At 68.6% G+C, this 16,324-nt stretch overlaps 1 protein-coding gene and 1 long non-coding RNA gene across 2 annotated transcripts; both read left to right on the top strand.

Moving 5' to 3' along the window:
* Positions 1-3,021: 3,021 nt before the first annotated feature.
* LOC137456108 (kinesin-like protein KIF18B) lies at positions 3,022-11,515 on the top strand. Its single transcript, XM_068167413.1, has 15 exons — positions 3,022-3,158; positions 3,235-3,688; positions 4,223-4,380; positions 4,800-4,904; positions 5,164-5,274; positions 5,436-5,633; positions 5,755-5,931; positions 6,180-6,254; positions 6,373-6,485; positions 6,789-6,903; positions 7,132-7,238; positions 7,889-8,109; positions 8,594-9,119; positions 9,532-9,681; positions 11,125-11,515. The coding sequence occupies exons 2-15, from the start codon at positions 3,388-3,390 to the stop codon at positions 11,513-11,515; spliced, it is 2,748 nt and encodes a 915-aa protein (XP_068023514.1). The 5' UTR covers positions 3,022-3,158; positions 3,235-3,387.
* A 397-nt stretch (positions 11,516-11,912) lies between these two features.
* Positions 11,913-13,119, top strand: LOC137456089 (uncharacterized). Its single transcript, XR_010990950.1, has 4 exons — positions 11,913-12,189; positions 12,310-12,405; positions 12,534-12,608; positions 12,850-13,119. It is a non-coding gene; the product is annotated as an uncharacterized lncRNA (long non-coding RNA).
* Positions 13,120-16,324: the final 3,205 nt, after the last annotated feature.

The raw sequence follows: 16,324 nt of genomic DNA, 5'->3' as shown, positions 1-16,324 counted from the left end.
AAGAAGGTCTCCCCTGAGCCTCCTCTTCTCCAGGCTAAGCAACCCCAGCTCCCTCAGCCTCTCCTCCCAGGGCTGTGCTCCAGACCCCTCCCTGGCTTCATTGCCCTTCTCTGGACACCACTCTGGTAAAGTGAAGAGAGGAAGAAGTTTATGGCTACCACCACTGTGAGGGTCCAAAGCTGTCTCTCTGGTGCAGTCCTGCTGCTCCTTCTGATCTTCTCTGGATCCTGGTGGGGAAAGCTTTCCTCCTGGGTATTCTTTGCCTTCTTGTGGCAGCCTCTTCTTCTTCTTCTTCTTCTTCTTCTTGTAACCTGTCCCATTGAAAAGGAGACCTCTGTTATAACCAGCTTCACACCTGCCTGTGTCCAAACTCCTCCTCTTTCCACCCCTCCTGCCCCCAAGAGTAAGGCTTCCACTCATGCCCAAGGAGGAGTGCCTGAGGTGGGGTCTGGGCCCAAGGCATGGTCTGCCTTGGAGCTGGGCAGCTGTGGGCCAGGAGCTGTGTTTGTGTATTCTAATGACATCAGAAGGAGCAGAGCTGCTTCCACCCTCAACAGACCTGGGATGCTGTGGTTCCACACTGCCAGTCACAGAGTCACAGAAACACTCAGGTTGCAAAAGAGCCTCAGGGTCACCAAGGCCAACCCAGAACCCTGCTCTGCAAGGGTCACCCCTCAAGCATAGCCCCAAGCACCACAGCCAAACCACAGGAACACATCCAGACAGGGATGGAAAGGCTTCAGAGAAGGAGACTCCACACTTTCTGTGCTTGGATCCTGGCTGGGGAGGAGCTGGGCAAAGAGGAATCCCTGGGGAGCTGCTTGGCAGCTCAGGGGCAGCCCGAAGCCCCCACACTGTCCCCTACCCTGTGAGGGCTGTGCCCCCTGGGGGCCTTCAGGGAGTCTGTGGGGCTGGAGGTGCCCTGAGCCCAGGGGCTGGCACAGCCACTGTCCCTGGGGCTGTCCCTGGGGGGCAGGGTGGGGATGCCAAGTGCCACTTGTGGGGTACCTCGGTGCCCCAGAGCAGCTGTCTGTGTGGGCAGAAGCCCTGCCTGGCACTGCTGCCAGCGGCCCAGGACAGCCCCAAGGGCACAGAGCTGGCTGGGCACGAAAGGCAATCCAGCAGCCTCAGTGCCACCAGCCCTCTGCTCCCCAGAGCCTCTGGCTCCCCAGAGCTGGCACCCAGGGGACATGGGGCTGCAGGGAGGCCTCTGCCCCGGGCCTGGCTGGGTGCCAATGGCCTCTTTGCCTTCCTCAGAGCCCTTTGCCCCCCGGGGGTGGGCAGCAGGCACAGAGCTGATGCAGGCAGCAGGGCAGGCAGAGCAATCTATGCCTCAGGCTGGGAGTGAGGATGGGGACCAGGTGCCTGCAGCAGAGCCAGGGCAGCAGGTCAGGACCTGCAGGGCAGGATTCAAGAGCAGAACCTCTCAGCACTGCCCTGCAGCTCTCTGGTTCCCTACTGCAACTCCTGCCCCACGAGCAGCAGCTGGGCAAGGAGCTCGGGGCCAGCGTGGGGCTGGGTTAAGCAGCTGATTGCCAGCTGCCCTCTGAAGCAAAGCCTCTGCTCGGGACAGGGACTGTGGCAGCCGGCAGGAGCGGAGCTGCGTTTGCTGCTTGTGCCCAGCGCTGCCTCCTGCCCTTCTCTGCTCTCTCGGCAGCCCCGCAGCAGCCTTCAGGCCCTCTGAGCGGCAGCGCAGCGAGAGGAGCCCCAGAGTGCTCCGTGCCCCGGCTCGGAGAGCAGAGCCCTTGGCGATGTGTGGGCAGCGCTGGGGCCGGGGCCGGGGCCGGGGCGGGGGACCCCTTGCAGGCCCTGAGGGGTGCCCGGGGCTGGCTCCTCAGGGCAAAGATGGCGGCCAGGCCCCGGCGGCCTACAGCTCCCATGGTGCACTGCGCGGAGCGGCCGCGGCTCGCGGGCGGAGCGGCCGGCAGCGGGCGGGGCTCGTGGGCGGGAGCGGGCGGGGCTCGCGTTGCTGAAGAGCCAATGGGAGGCTCTGCTCGACGATTGACCAATGAGCGCAGGGGGCGTGGTCGGCGGGACTGTTTGAGCCCTCATCGGTGGAAGCAGCGGTAAGAGGCGCTCCGGTGCCCCAAGGGCTAAGGGAGAGGGATGGGGACGGCTGCGGGGGCCGGGGGCAGCCTGGAAGGGCAGGGGAGGACTGCGGGGACTGCGGGGCTGAGGCAGGATTGCGGGTTCCGCGGGGCTGAGGCGGGCTGCGGGGCTGAGGCAGCATTGCGGGATCCGGGACAGCCTGCAAGGTCAGGGGCAGCCTGTGGGGGCTGCGGGGCTGCGGCGGGCTGCGGGAGGCGGCGGTGGAAGCGCCCTGGGCAGTGCTGGGTGCGGGGCCGGGGGAGCGTTGCGGGGCCGGGGCTGTGGAGCGTTGCGGAGCCGGAGCCGGGCCCGGGGGAGCGTTGCGTTGCGGGGCCGGGGCCGGGGGAGCGTTGCGGGGCCGGGGGTGCGTTGCGGGACCGAGGCTGTGGAGCGTTGCGGGGCCGGGGCCGGGGGAGCGTTGTGGTGCGGGCCCGGGGCCTGGGGGAGCGTCGCGGGGCCGGGCCCGGGGGAGCGTTGTGGGGCCGGGCCCGGGGGAGCGTCGCGGGGGCCGGGCCCGGGGGTGCGTTGCGGGGCCGAGGCTGTGGAGCGTTGCGGGGCCGGGGCCGGGGCCGGGGGAGCGTTGTGGGACCGAGGCTGTGGAGCGTTGCGGGCCCGGGGGAGTGTGGCGGGGCCGGGGGAGCGTTGTGGGGCCGGGGGTGCGTGGCGGGGGCCGGGCCCGGGGGTGCGTTGCGGGGCCGAGGCTGTGGAGCGTTGCGGGGCCGGGGCCGGGGCCGGGGGAGCGTTGCGGGACCGAGGCTGTGGAGCGTTGCGGGGCCGGGGGAGCGTTGCGGGGCCGGGGGAGCGTTGCGGGGCCGGGGGTGCGTGGCGGGGCCGGGGCCCGGGGAGCGTGGCGGGGCCGGGGCCGGTGGATCGCGGCCGAGGCTGTGGAGGGGCTCTGGGGACCCGCGGTGGGGGTCGGAGCGTTGGGGCGGTTGTGAGGACCCGCAGGGGATGCAGGCTCCTTCCGGACGGGGAGAAGGCGCAGGGCTGGGGGGGTGTAACGGCAGCCCCGGCGGCAGCGGCGGCGGTTAGGGCAGGCAGGGCTCGGGAGCAGGCTCCGGGCTCGAGAGGTAAAGGCTTTCTCCAGCCTCAGGCTCCCCCTCCGCCGCTTCCCCTCCCCGCCTGACCCTTGTTGTCTCTTCTCAGAGTGCACTCTCAGGACTTTCGAGCCCAGAGCTGTGTTCTTCGGTGTTCTTCAGCCGGCGCTTTCCTTCGAGCGGTGCTTTTCTTGTGGCGGTGCTGTGCGAACCCTAAGGGGAGTGCCCTGAGCCTTGTGTCACCTTCGTCGCCGCCGCCGCCATGGCGGCGGCCCCTGCCCCCCAGGAGGGCACCGTGACCGTCATGGTGCGAGTGCGACCCCCGGCCCCCGGCGAGGGAGCCGCGCAGCACCCGCTGCTGAGGGTGGTCGACCATCACACCCTCCTGTTCGACCCTGGTGCCTCCGGCGGTGTGCTGCCTGCTGGCCGCGGCAAGAACCCAGGCAAACATCAGAAGTTCCTCTTCGACCGGGTTTTTGCTGAGCAGGCCACCCAGGAGGAGGTGTTCCAGCACACCACCCGCCAGATGGTCGATACTCTCCTCGACGGCTACAACTGCTCTGGTGAGCCCTAGCAGCCTGCTCTGGCCCTTGCAGGAGCTCCTGCCCATCTGCCCCTGCTCTGGCTGGGCTCAGCAGAGCTGGGGGTTGGTTCCAGAAGCCCTGAGCGGCTGTGGCAGCAGTGGGGACGCAGCGGCTCTGCAGAAAGAGAAAGCCTTGACCTTGTTGTTGGCACCAAGCTGGGGCCGTGACAAGTGTGGCCGGGACAGGGCCAGTGCTGGCCTGGAGATGTCATCCGAGGGCTCTGGGGGCAGGCAGGGCCCAGGCCAGCAAGAGGAGAGCAGAGACAAGCCCAGATGAGTGTGGAGTCCTGCCTGTGGGGTGGCATCAGCTGGGAGCCCTGTGCAGGCTGGGCAGCAGGCTGGTGCAGAGGGCCCCGGGGGCCCTGCTGGACAGGATGTGAGTGGGAGGCAGCAGTGCCCCACAGCAGGAGCTGGGTTTGGGGCTGTGTCCCCAGTTGAGGCAGAGCTGGCAGCATCCCCCCAGTGCTGCTGTCGATGGAGGCTGCTCTCAGGGCTCCTCCCTTTCTCCTCCCAGTGTTTGCCTACGGAGCAACCGGAGCAGGGAAAACCTACACCATGCTGGGCTCGGAGAACAGCCCTGGCATCATCTACCTCACCATGGAGGAGCTGTTCAGGAGGCTGGAGGCCAGGCAGGAGCAGAAGAGCTGCGAGGTCCTGGTCTCCTACCTGGAGGTAGGCTGTGCCCAGCTGTGCCCCTCCTGCTGCCAGGCCACCACCTCCAAGGTCTGGGCTTGTAGTGCCAGGGCTACCCCTGTGCTGCCAGCTGTGCCCAGGGCAGCCCCAGACTGGAAGCAGGCTGCCCCTGGCCAGGCTGCTGGGCTGGTGCTGCTGGCCTGCCCCCTCTGGAGCTGGGGGCCACAGGGCAATGAGGGCTTCCTGGCTGCAAGGCCTTTGGAGGAGCAGCGGCTCAGTGCCTGGCTGCTGAAGCCTCCTGAGCTGTCCCCTGCCTTAGGGCACCTTCAGCTGCTCCTGCTGGCGGCAGGTGCCAGAGGTGCTGTTGGGTGGGCAGCAGGCCCTGGAGTCCCAAGCTCCTCTGCCTGCTGCCCTCTGGGGCCCCAAGCCTCATCCTGAGCTGGAGCTGCCTGCTGCAGGTCTACAACGAGCAGATCCGTGACCTGCTGGAGCCCAAGGGCCCTCTGCCCATCCGGGAGGATCCTGAGAGAGGAGCTGTGGTTCAGGGCCTCTCCATCCAGCAGGTGGGGGTGGAAGCAGGCACAAGGTGTGGGCAGCGCTGTGCCCGCCCCAGGGGTGCCAGCTGGGACCGGGGGAGCTGGAGGGGGAGGGGAGGGCTGCGGGGCCCCGGGGCAGGGGCTGCGGGGCCCCGGGGGTGCCGGCTGGGTGGGTGCCGGCTGGCAGCAGCGCTGAGCCCGAGGCCAGAGGAGCCCTCAGCCTGTGGGCGCTCGGTGCCCGTGCCGGGGCTGCGCTGATCCCTGCCCTCTGCCTGCTCCCCGCCAGCCCAGCTCGGCAGAGCAGCTCCTGCAGATGCTGCTCGGGGGCAGCAGGAACCGCACGCAGCATGCCACCGATGCCAACGCCTCCTCCTCCCGCTCCCACGCCGTGCTGCAGGTGAGGGGTGGTGCTTGGGGCAGCCCTTGGCACCGCTGCCCGGAGGGGGGCAGGCGGCGATGCTGTGCCAGGGCCGGCGTGCCAGGGCTGCTGCCGCGGCTGCGAGCGGCGAGCCCGAGCGCCCTGCGGAGCTGCAGCCTGCCCTCTGTGTGCCCTGCCAGGTCTACGTGAAGCAGCAGGACCGCGCCGAGGGCCTCGCTGGGGCCGTGCGGGTGGCCAAGATGAGCTTGGTCGACCTGGCCGGCTCGGAGCGAGCCGCGGTGGCCAAGACCAGCGGCGAGCGGCTGCGGGAGGGAGCCAGCATCAACCGCTCGCTGCTGGCCCTGCTCAGCGTCATCCAGGCGCTGGCTGGGGCCAAGGTGAGGCTGCCGCTGAGGGGCCCTGAGCGCCGTCCCCACGGCAGAGCTGCCGTGGGCTGGGCCTGGCCGGGGCTGGGAGCCGAGGGCCAGCCCCTGAGCGGAGCCTCGCTGTGCCGGGCAGGGCAAGCAGAGCCACGTCCCGTACCGGGACAGCAAGCTGACGCGGCTGCTGAAGGACTCCATCGGCGGCAACTGCCGCACCCTGATGCTGGCTGCCCTCAGCCCCTCGCCGCTCTGCTGCCAGGACACCCTCAACACCCTCAAGTATGCCAGCAGGGCCAAGGAGATCCAGGTCTCGGTGAGCACCTCGCCCCGCGGCCGGCAGCTGCTGGGGCTGCCCGGGAAGGAGCCTGGGGCAGGCTGCTGCCTCCCTGCCGCCTCCCTGCCGCAGCCGGGCTGCCTCTGGAGCCCCTCTCAGAGTCAGCTGCAGCCCCTCGGGCCCCACCAGCCCAGGGCAGGCTGAGGAGCTGCCCCGCTGCCGCCTCAGCGGAGGGGAAGGAGCTGTCCCGGTGCTGCTCTCAGCTCCGCTCCTCCCTCTCCCCGCAGCTCAAGAGCAACCTGCCGAGCCCGGACTCCCACGTCTGTCCGTACGTTGTGCTGTGTGCGCAGCTGAGAGCGGAGGTGAGCTGCCGGGGGCAGGGCTGGGCTCTGTCTGCGGCTCTGCTTTGCCTGGCACCCAGCCTGCTGAGCTGCTGGGGCTCAGGGCATGCTCTGAGCCAGGGCTGCCCCTTGCTCACAGGTGGCAGAGCTGCAGGCCAAGCTCCGTGCCTATGAGGATGCTGCCCGCGGGGCACAGGGCCAGGCGCCAGAGCCGCTGCCTGCCCTCGGCTCCAGCCCCTTGGAGCTGCCCAGGTGAGGCTGCTGGGCAGGAGGGAGGGAGCCTGGGCTGGCACCTTGGGGTCCCCCAGGGCCAGGAGCTTGCAGAGTTTGGCTGCTGGCTGCAGCCCAAGTGGCTGCCAGGACGCAGCTGAGCTGCTCTGCTGCTGTGCCACAGCCTCTCCGCTGCCCAGCTGGAGTGAGGAGCCTGGCAGCCCCCAGAGCTGGGGGACAAAGGCCAAAGCTGCCCTTGGCTCCATCCCAAACCTTGGTAGGCCAAGGGATGGCTTCCCCAGAGGCTCTTCCCTGGCTCAGGGGCTGCTGCTGTGACTTGTGTAGGGTGGAGGAGGCTGTGCCCGAGGCGTGCCTGGAGCTCCCTGGTGGGGAGAGTGCTGGAGAGCAGCAGGAGCTGGCAGCTGGGTGTCCTGCTGCCTTGCAGCTGGCCTTGGAGGAGGTGAGAGGAGGGCTTGGCCTGGTGACGGGACCCAGCTCAGGTACCTTGCTGGGCTGCACTGGGCAGGCTGGGAGAGGGCAGGAGCTGAGCTGCTCTGGGAGGTCTGGGCTCAGCAGGTGCTGGGCTGTGGAGTGCTGGAGAAAGCTCTGAGCCTGGCAGGGAAGGGGCAGCTGGGGGCCCAGGCTCAGCTCAGCTCTGGCCTGATGCTGCTCTGGGGGCTTGCTGCAGGCTGCAGAGGAAAGGTCTGCCCCAGCCATCCAGCAGGCAGATGTGCAGCAGGAAGCAAAGGAAGCAGCCCCCCTCCTGCAGGGCTTGACTGCCAGCCAGCCAGAGGGGTGAGTGTCCTTGTGCCCCCTCCCTGTGCCACTTGCTCCTGGCTGCTCAGAGAGTTTCAACCTTCCTGTGGTGTGCAGCCCCCTGAGGGTGCTGGAGGTGGGGGAGGGCCCAGGCCTTGGCTTACAGAGCAGTGCCTGCCCTCTGAGGTGGGATTTGGCTCCTAGAGAGCCAGTCCCAGGGGAGAAGCTCCCCTGGAAGGGTCAGCAGGGAAGGTTTCCAGGCACAGCAGCTGAGAGCCTTCAGTGCCTCTTGCCAGGCCTGGAGCTGCCTCCCCCAGGGCTCTGCTGCTGCCTCTGCTCCCCGAGGTGCTGCCCTGGCACCACCTGCTGCTGTCTGTGCCCCAATGTCCTGGCAGGGGGAAGGTCTCCCGAGGGAGGCTGCCTGTGCTGTGTGCCTGAGGCCCAGCACAGCTCTGGGGCTGCTGTTGGGTGCCCTGCAGCCCACAGGTGATCTCCCAGCTCAGGTCCTGCAGTGCCAGCCTGGGCACCCCTCAGTCTCAAAGCTTGCCTGGCCCAGAGCTCCCCCCAGGCTGTGCCCCAGCTGAGGAGGGGGCTCAGAGGTGCTGCTGGTGGTGCTGAGCCTGTCTTGGGTGCCAGGGGCTGAGGTTCAGCCCCTGACTGCTCCTTGGCTCTGTCTCTCTCTGCCCCAGGGCTGCAGCTGCTGCCAGGAGCTCCTCCCCAGAGCAGCAGTCCCTGCCCCAGGCTGGCAGCTTCCTTGCTGCTGCTGTGGCCTCTGAGGCACTGCAGCCCCTGGCCCCTCAGGAGGCTGCTGCCAGCCAGGAGCAGGCCTCCTCCCCAGGGAGGGCTGCAGAGGCCAGCAGGGCCAGCCCAGCCCAGAGGAGCCAGCAGGGCAGTGCTGCTGAGGATCCAGGTTGGTGCCCTCTCTCTCCTCTGTCCCAGGCTCTGCTGCAGGGCTGGGGGGTGGTGGGGGGCAGCTGCCAGCTGTGGGCACAGGGCAGGGGCAGAAGTTTCTCCTGCCCTGGCACCCAGTGGGGGCTGAGCCTGCCTTTATCTCCTGTGGGTGACTGCTCTGGGCTGCATCTGCCCCGCTCAGCCCAGCTGTGGCCTGGCTGCTGGCAGCCTGTGTCTGGGCAGGGCTGAGCTCTTCCTCCTCATCCTCGGTGCCCATGCATGAGGCCAGCAGCAGAGCCTGGCTCTGCAGAGGCTGCTGCTGGGCACAGGCCAGGCCCTGCCCCGGGGCACTTGCTCTGGGCCCAGGATGGTTGGTGCTGGCTCTTGGGCTTGGTGTGGTTTGGGGCAGTCCCAGCAAAGAGCTGAGGGGGGTGGGGGGCAGGGGGGGAGGGCCTGGGAGCTGCAGCCAGGGAGCTGACTCGGTCTCTGCTCTGCTCCTCCAGCCGAGAGCTGCGTGGCTGTGCCTGGCGCCCCCGTGACCAGCTCTCCCCTGCCAGGCTGGCAGCACCTGGCTGCGCTCAGCAGTGCCAGGCTGCTGGCCCTCAGCCCCATCGGGAAGAGGAGGAGGTCCCCTGAGATGCCAACTCCTGCCCAGCCGGCCTCTGCCTGCAGCCTCTCCCCGCGGCCCAAACGCCGGCGGCCGAGTGGGCAGCCGGCAGAGGCTGCCAGGGCGGCACAGAGCCCCCCCAGCCCCTGCCCCCCGGCTGCAGCCCCCCCAGCCCCTGTGGCGCTGCCAGCCTGGCCCTGCGGCTCCAGCCTGTGCCCGGAGAGGCTCTCCCGGAGCCGCCTGCCCCTGGCGCCGCTGGCAGCTCCCCAGGGCTGTGCCCTGCCCCCAGGCCCTGACCTGGATGGCACCTACCAGGTGTGCAGGCTGCCAGCCTCAGCCAGCCCTGGGCCCCCGGGCTGCAGGGGCCTGGAGCCCCCCAGCCAGGACCTCCTCCGGCAGCAGGATGCCCTCTCGGTGCCCAAGTGAGTGCCGCCCTGGGGCCCTCCCTGCGGGGTTGGGGACCCCCTGGGTGCCTCCTGGGGGGGTGGCTGCGGCTCTGTGGGGAGGGAGGGTGGGCAGGGGGCACAGGGCTGGGGGGTGGGCAGCAGTGGGCTGAGCTCACCTGGGCAGGGGTTGCTGAAGAGAAAAAGCCAAGCAGAAGGCCCCCCTGTGTGCCACTTGCCCTGGCACAGTGTGTGCCCCCTCCTCCTGCACGTAGCTGCCCCAGGGATGAGCTCTGCCTCAAAGCTTGCCTGGCCCAGAGCTCCCCCCAGGCTGTGCCCCAGCTGAGGAGGGGGCTCAGAGGTGCTGCTGGTGGTGCTGAGCCTCTCTTGGGTGCCAGGGGCTGAGGTTCAGCCCCTGACTGCTCCTTGGCTCTGTCTCTCTCTGCCCCAGGGCTGCAGCTGCTGCCAGGAGCCATGAGCTCAATGTCACCTACCAGGTCTGCAGGCTGCCAGCCTCAGGCAGCAGCCCTGAGCCCTTGGGCTGCAGGGGCCTGGAGCCCCCAGGCTGGCAGCACAAGCAGGATGCCCTCTCGGTGCCCAAGTGAGTGCTGCCCTGGGGCCTTCCCTGTGGCTTTGGGGATCCTGCCCTCCATGGCTGGGTGCCTCCTGTGGGGATGGCTGCAGCTCTGTGGAGGGCAGAGGGTGGGCAGGAGGCACTTGGCCAGCAGGCACAGGCTGAGCTCACCTGGGCACGGCTGCACAGGGCAGAGAGCATTCCAAGGGAAGCTTTTCCTGCTCCTGCTCCTCCCTTTGGCCCTGGAGCATCCTCCAGATTGCTTCAGGAGTGCTGGCTGGCAGCAGGTTGGGCATCTGCTCTCCTGGCACTGGGGGTCAGGGCTGTGCCCTTGGGGGCCTGGGCATCTTTGGGGTGGCTTTTGGCTGGTGCAGCAAAGAGGCTCTGGCTCTTCTGGAGCCCTGTGGCTGTGCAGAGGCTGAGCCCCCCCTGGCCCTGGTGGTGCAGGACACCCCCAGGGAGACCTCCTTGCTTCTGGGGCTCTGCAAATAGCTCAGAGTGAGGAGAGCTGGAAATGGGGACAGGGCAGGGCCCAGCCCCGTGCCAGGGGCAGTCAGGATCCCCCCTGGCACTAACCATCTCTGCCCTGCCTGCAGGCCCTGCAAGCTGGCCTGTGCCCCACGCACACCCTCTGTGCCCAGGCTGCCTGTGGGCTGCAGAGCCTCTGCCCTGAAGCAGAAGGCAGCTGAGAGGTGAGAGAGCTGCCAGCAGCTGCCTGTGCTCCCCACTGTGGGCCCTGCCCCATGGCTGCAGCTGCACCTTGCCAGTGCCCTCTGCCCCGAGCCTGCCTGGGTGCCAATGGCCTCTTTGCCTCCCTCAGAGCCCTTTGCCCCCCCGGGGGTGGACAGCGGAGCCGCATCCCCCAGCTGCGCAGCAGGCAGCGAGCTGCCAAGGCCTCTGCAGCCCAGGTGAGGCTGCCCTGGGAGTGAGCCCTGCTGCTGTGCCAGCCCCGTGCCAGCTGGAGGCACAGCCCTGCCATGGGGATGGTTGGTGCTGGGGGGTGGCTGCAGCCTGCTGCTGTGCCAGCCCCGTGCCAGCTGGAGGCACAGCCCTGCCATGGGGATGGTTGGTGCTGGGGGGTGGCTGCAGCCTGCTGCTGTGCCAGCCCCGTGCCAGCTGGAGCACAGCCCTGCCATGGGGATGGTTGGTGCTGGGGGGTGGCTGCAGCCTGCTGCTGTGCCAGCCCCGTGCCAGCTGGAGGCACAGCCCTGCCATGGGGATGGTTGGTGCTGGGGGGTGGCTGCAGCCTGCTGCTGTGCCAGCCCCGTGCCAGCTGGAGCAGAGCCCTGCCATGGGGATGGTTGGTGCTGGGGGGTGGCTGCAGCCTGCTGCTGTGCCAGCCCCGTGCCAGCTGGAGGCACAGCCCTGCCATGGGGATGGTTGGTGCTGGGGGAGGGCAATAGAGCAGGTATCTGCCAGGGCCTGGGTGTGCCCGGCGCTGCCTGCTGCCCTTCTCTCCTCTCTCTGCAGCCCCAGAGCATCCTTCAGGCCCTCTGAGCAGCAGCGCAGCAGGAGCAGCCCCAGAGTGCCTCCAGCCCCGGGTGAGAGAGCAGAGCCCCTGGGGAGGTGTGGACAGCCCTGGGCGTGCCCCGTGCGGGCCCTGGTGGGTGCCCGGTGCTGGCTTCTCAGCGCTGCTGAGGGGCAGGCGGCGCTGGGCTGGCCGCGGGGGCTGGTCGGGGCCGGAGCTGCCGGCAGGGAGCTGGGAGGAGAAGCTGCCAGGGCAGGGCTGGGGCTGAGGGCAAAGATGGCGGCCGGGCCCCGGCGGCCTACGGCTCCCATGGTGCTCTGCGCGGGCGGGAGGGGGCGGGGCTGTCGGCGTTCGAGAGCCAATGGGGGGCTGCGTTCGGCCACCGGCCAGTGAGCGCAGGGGGCGTGTCCGGCGGCAGCGTTTGAAGCCCTGCGGCGCAGGCGGCGGTGAGTAGCGCTGGGGCCCCGGGAGCGGCGAGGCAGAGGGATGGGGACGGCTGCGGGGAGCGGGGGCTGGGGGAGGCAGGGAGTGCTGGAGGCGGCGGTGGCAGCGCCGGGGGGAAGCTGGGGAGGGCGCCGGGGAGGGCTAGAGGCCGGGGGTGTGGGCGTGGGGAGGGGGTTGGGGATCAGGGATCAGGGCTCTGGATGTGGGGGCGTCCCGGGGCGGTTGTAGGAGCGTTAGGGTGGCTGTGGGGACCCCAGGGTGATGTAGGATCCTTGCAGACGCTGGGAACCTGTAGGGCTGGAGGGTATTGGAAGGGCAGCTCTCGGGGTACCGGTGGGAGTTACCACAGGGGGGTGTGGGAGCAGGGTCCCGGGTGGGGGGCTGGGGGTGTCCAGGCTTTCTCCAGCCTGCGGCTCCCCCTCCGCCGCTTCCCCTCCCTGCCTGACCTTTTTTTCTCCCGAGAGTGCGCCCTCAGGACGTTGGAGCCCGGAGCTGTGTTCTTCAGCCAGTGCTGTCCTTGGAGCGGTGCTGTGCGGACCCCAGGGGCAGTGCCCTCAGCCCTGCGTCGTCGTCGCCGCCATGGTGCTGGTCCCTCCCCCCAGGAGGGCGCCGTGGCCGTCACGGTGCGAGTGCGACCCCTGGCCCCCAGGGAGGGAGCCACGCAGCACCCAGGTGCCTCCCAGCCCCGTGCCAGGGGCAGTCAGGATCCCCCCTGGCACTAACCATCTCTGCCCTGCCTGCAGGCCCTGCAAGCTGGCCTGTGCCCCACGGACACCCTCTGTGCCCAGGCTCCCTGTGGACTGCAGAGCCTCTGCCCTGAAGCAGGAGGCAGCTGAGAGGTGAGAGAGCTGCCAGCAGCTGCTTGTGCTCCCCAGTGTGGGCCCTGCCCCATGGCTGCAGCTGCACCTTGCCTGTGGCCTCTGCCCTGAGCCTGGCTGGGTGCCAATGGCCTCTTTGCCTTTCCCAGAGCCCTTTGCCCCCCGGAGAGTGGGCAGTGGAACTCCAGAGCAGGAACAGAGCTGCCCTGTCCTCTGCAGCCCAGGTGAGGCTGCCCTGGGAACCACTCAGCCAGGAGTGAGCCCTGCCCCGCGGCAGCCTGCAGCCTGCTGCTGTGCCAGCCCTGTGCCAGCTGCGAGGCAAAGCCCTGGCAGGGGCATGGTTGGTGCTGGGGGGAGGGCGGGAGAGCAGGGAGGTGCCAGTGCCTGGGTGTGCCTCAGGAGGGGAGCTGCGTTTGCTGCTTGTGCCCCAGAGCTGCCTGATGCCCTTCTCTCCTCTCTCTGCAGCCCCGGAGCATCCTTCAGGCCCTGTGAACGGCAGTGCAGCAAGAGGAGCCCCAGAGTGCTCCCAGGCTTCGGCAGCAGCCTCTCTCCTTCCAGCCCCCATCCAGTGAAAACTTCATCAGCCAGGACCCCAGCCCAAGCTGGAGGTCCCGTCGGCGGCGTCCCTGCCCCCGGTCCCGGTCCCCATCCCGTCCCTGCCCCCGTCCCGTCGCGTCCGCCGTGTCCCTGCCCCGGGCCCTGGTCCCGTCGCGTCCGCCGTGTCCCTGCCCCGGGCCCTGGTCCCGTCGCGTCCGCCGTGTCCCTGCCCCGGGCCCTGGTCCCGTCGCGTCCGCCGTGTCCCTGCCCCGGGCCCTGGTCCCGTCGCGTCCGCCGTGTCCCTGCCCCGGGCCCTGGTCCCGTCGCGTCCGCCGTGTCCCTGCCCCGGGCCCTGGTCCCGTCGCGTCCGCCGTGTCCCTGCCCCGGGCCCTGGTCCCGTCGCGTCCGCCGTGTCCCTGCCCCGGGCCCTGGTCCCGTCGCGTCCGCCGTGTCCCTGCCCCGGGCCCTGGTCCCGTCGCGTCCGCCGTGTCCCTGCCCCGGGCCCTGGTCCCGTCGCGTCCGCCGTGTCCCTGCCCCGGTCCCTGGTCCCGTCGCGTCCGCCGTGTCCCTGCCCCGGTCCCTGGTCCCGTCGCGTCCGCCGTGTCCCTGCCCCCTGTTCCTGCCCCCCGTCCCGTCCGCGCCGTCCCTGCCCCCTGTTCCTGCCCCCGGTCCCCGTCCGCCGCGTCCCTGCCCCCGGTCCCCGTCCGCCGCGTCCCTGCCCCCGGTCCCCGTCCGCCGCGTCCCTGCCCCCGGTCCCCGTCCGCGCCGTCCCTGCCCCCGGTCCCCGTCCGCGCCGTCCCTGCCCCCGGTCCCCGTCCGCGCCGTCCCTGCCCCCGGTCCCCGTCCGCGCCGTCCCTGCCCCCGGTCCCCGTCCGCGCCGTCCCTGCCCCCGGTCCCCGTCCGCGCCGTCCCTGCCCCCGGTCCCCGTCCGCGCCGTCCCTGCCCCCGGTCCCCGTCCGCGCCGTCCCTGCCCCCGGTCCCCGTCCGCGCCGTCCCTGCCCCCGGTCCCCGTCCGCGCCGTCCCTGCCCCCGGTCCCCACCCCGGTCCCCGTCCGCGGCTTCCCTGGCCCCGGCCCCGTCCCGTCCGCCGCGTCCCTGCCCCCGGTCCCCGTCCGCGCCGTCCCTGCCCCGGTCCCCACCCCGGTCCCCGTCCGCGGCTTCCCTGGCCCCGGCCCCGTCCCGTCCGCAGCGTCCCGGCCCCGTCCCTTTTTGCAGCTCGGTTCCCCCTACCCCACTTCGCGGTTCCCGGCCCTGTCCCCTCCCCTCTGCGGCGCGGTTCCCCCCTCTGTTTGTGTTGTTCACTAAAGGTTTGGTTTTTGGTTCTTCAGACCTTTTCTGGCTGCTTTTTCCCTCCCCTTGGGGGACCCTGGGGCTGGGGCTCCCTCGGGGGTTGCCTGGGCCAGGCCATTCCTCCTGGCCTGGGCTCTAGTCTGCCTTCCCCCTCTCTACCATCATCGCAGGGGCTCTGGGGCTCTTCTTCTTAGCCTCTGTGGATCAGGCAGCTCCACTCATCTTCACAGGGGGAAGTTGAAACCAAAGGGCTCTCTTCTTTCATCCCCAACCTCCTGTGCTGCAGTTTCCATCCATTGCCCCTTGGCCTATCCCAGGGCACAGTGAGCAGAGGCTGTCCCTGTCCCTTCCTTCCTGACCCCCAGCCCTCAGCTCTTGATAGCCATTGATCAGATCCCTCTCAGCCTTCTCCTCTCCAGACTCAACAGCCCCAGGGCTCTCAGCCTCTCCTCCCCAGGCACTGCTGCAGTCCCTTCCGCAGCCTTGCAGCCCTCCCTTGGACTCTCTAGCAGTCCCTGTCCCTCCTGACCTGGGGAGCCCAGAGCTGGATGCAATATTCCAGGTGGGGTCTCAGCAGGGCAGAGTAGAGGGGGAGGAGAACCTCCCTGGCTCTGCTGGCCACACTCCTCTGAATGCCCCCCAGGACCCCGTTGGCCTTCTTGGCCCCCAGGGCACATTGCTGTCCCATGCAGAGCTTGCTGCCCACCAGCACTCCCAGGTCCTGTTTCAACCTCTTCAAGGATGTGCTGCCTGTGGGAGCCTGGATGCTGCTCAGGGCTCCTGTGAGGAGCTCCAGACAACGAAATACTCTCTTCACTTCTTTTGATCCCCTGTTCCAAACCATTTCCCCTTGTGCCTCACAGCCAGCAATTTGATAACCTCTCCCACTGCCAGCCACACAAGGTGAGTTTCTCACATCAATCTTCATGCTACCTGTGCTTGCAGACAGGGCAAGATCAGCTAGGAGTCCTCAGGGAAAGGGCAAAACAAACCAAGGTTCTTTTGAGACCTTCAGAATGCCAAATCATTTGTTGCTCAGGTGTCAACCACCTGAGTTTCACCAATCATCTTTAATTCTTGTGAGGTGCTGAAGTCAGAACTGGGGGGTGGGGGTGGCTGACACCCCTCAGGCTGTGCTGTCATCCAGGGAACTCTGGAAGAGCTGAGAGCTGGCTGCAGGCAAACCTCATGGAGGTCAGCCAGGACAAGAGCAGGGTCTTGCATCTGGGGAGGAGTAACAGCAGGCACCAGGACAGGTTAGGAGCTGTCCTGCTGGAGAGCAGCTCCATGGAGTCCTTGTGGACAAGTTCTGCATGGGACAGCAATGTGCCCTGGGGGCCAAGAGAGCCAATGGGGTCCTGGGGTGCAGGAAGGAAAGTGTGGCCAGCAGGGCTGGGGAGGTTCTGCTCCCCCTCTGCTCTGCCCTGCTCAGACCACAGCTGCAATCCTGTGTCCAGCTCTGGGCTCCCCAGGTCAAGAGAGACAGAGACCTGCTGGAGAGAGTCCAAGGGAGAGCCAGGAGGATGCTTAGGGGACTTGAGGATCTCCCATGTGAAGAGAGACTGAGAGCCCTGGGGCTGTTTAGTCTGGAGAAGAGGAGGCTCAGGGGAGACCTTCTTGCTCTCTCCAACTCCCTGCAGGGTGGTTGTAGCCAGGTGGGGGTTGGTTTCTTCTCCCAGGCACCCAGCAGCAGAACAAGAGGCCACAGTCTCAAGCTGTGCCAGGGGAGATTCAGGCTGGAGCTGAGGAGAAATTGGCCATTGGGATGTGCTGCCCAGGGAGGTGGTGGAGTCACCATCCCTGGAGGTGTTCAACCTTGGCATTTGGAGCCATGGTTTAGTTGTCAGGAGCTGTTGGGTGGCAGGTTGGACTTGATGATCTCTGAGGTCTTTTCCACCCTTAGTGATTCAATGATTCTATACCAAGAGGCCCCAAGGAAGGCCACAAAGCTGAGAGCAGCAGCGTGGAGCATCTCTCCTATAAAGACAGTCTGGGAGAGTTGAAGGAGTTCAGCTTGGGGAGCAAAGGCTCCAAGGAGACCTTACAGTAGCCTTCCAGTGGCTGAAGGGGGCTGAGGAGGAGCTGTTTCCAAAGGTATGCAGCCAGAGGACCA

Source organism: Melanerpes formicivorus, unplaced genomic scaffold, assembly GCF_026170545.1.
Source record: "Melanerpes formicivorus ecotype bairdi unplaced genomic scaffold, bMelFor1.0.p_v2 SCAF_116, whole genome shotgun sequence".
Classification (NCBI taxonomy): domain Eukaryota; kingdom Metazoa; phylum Chordata; class Aves; order Piciformes; family Picidae; genus Melanerpes; species Melanerpes formicivorus.
Note: the sequence above shows the minus strand (reverse complement) of the source record. Positions and strands in the feature narration are given on the sequence as shown.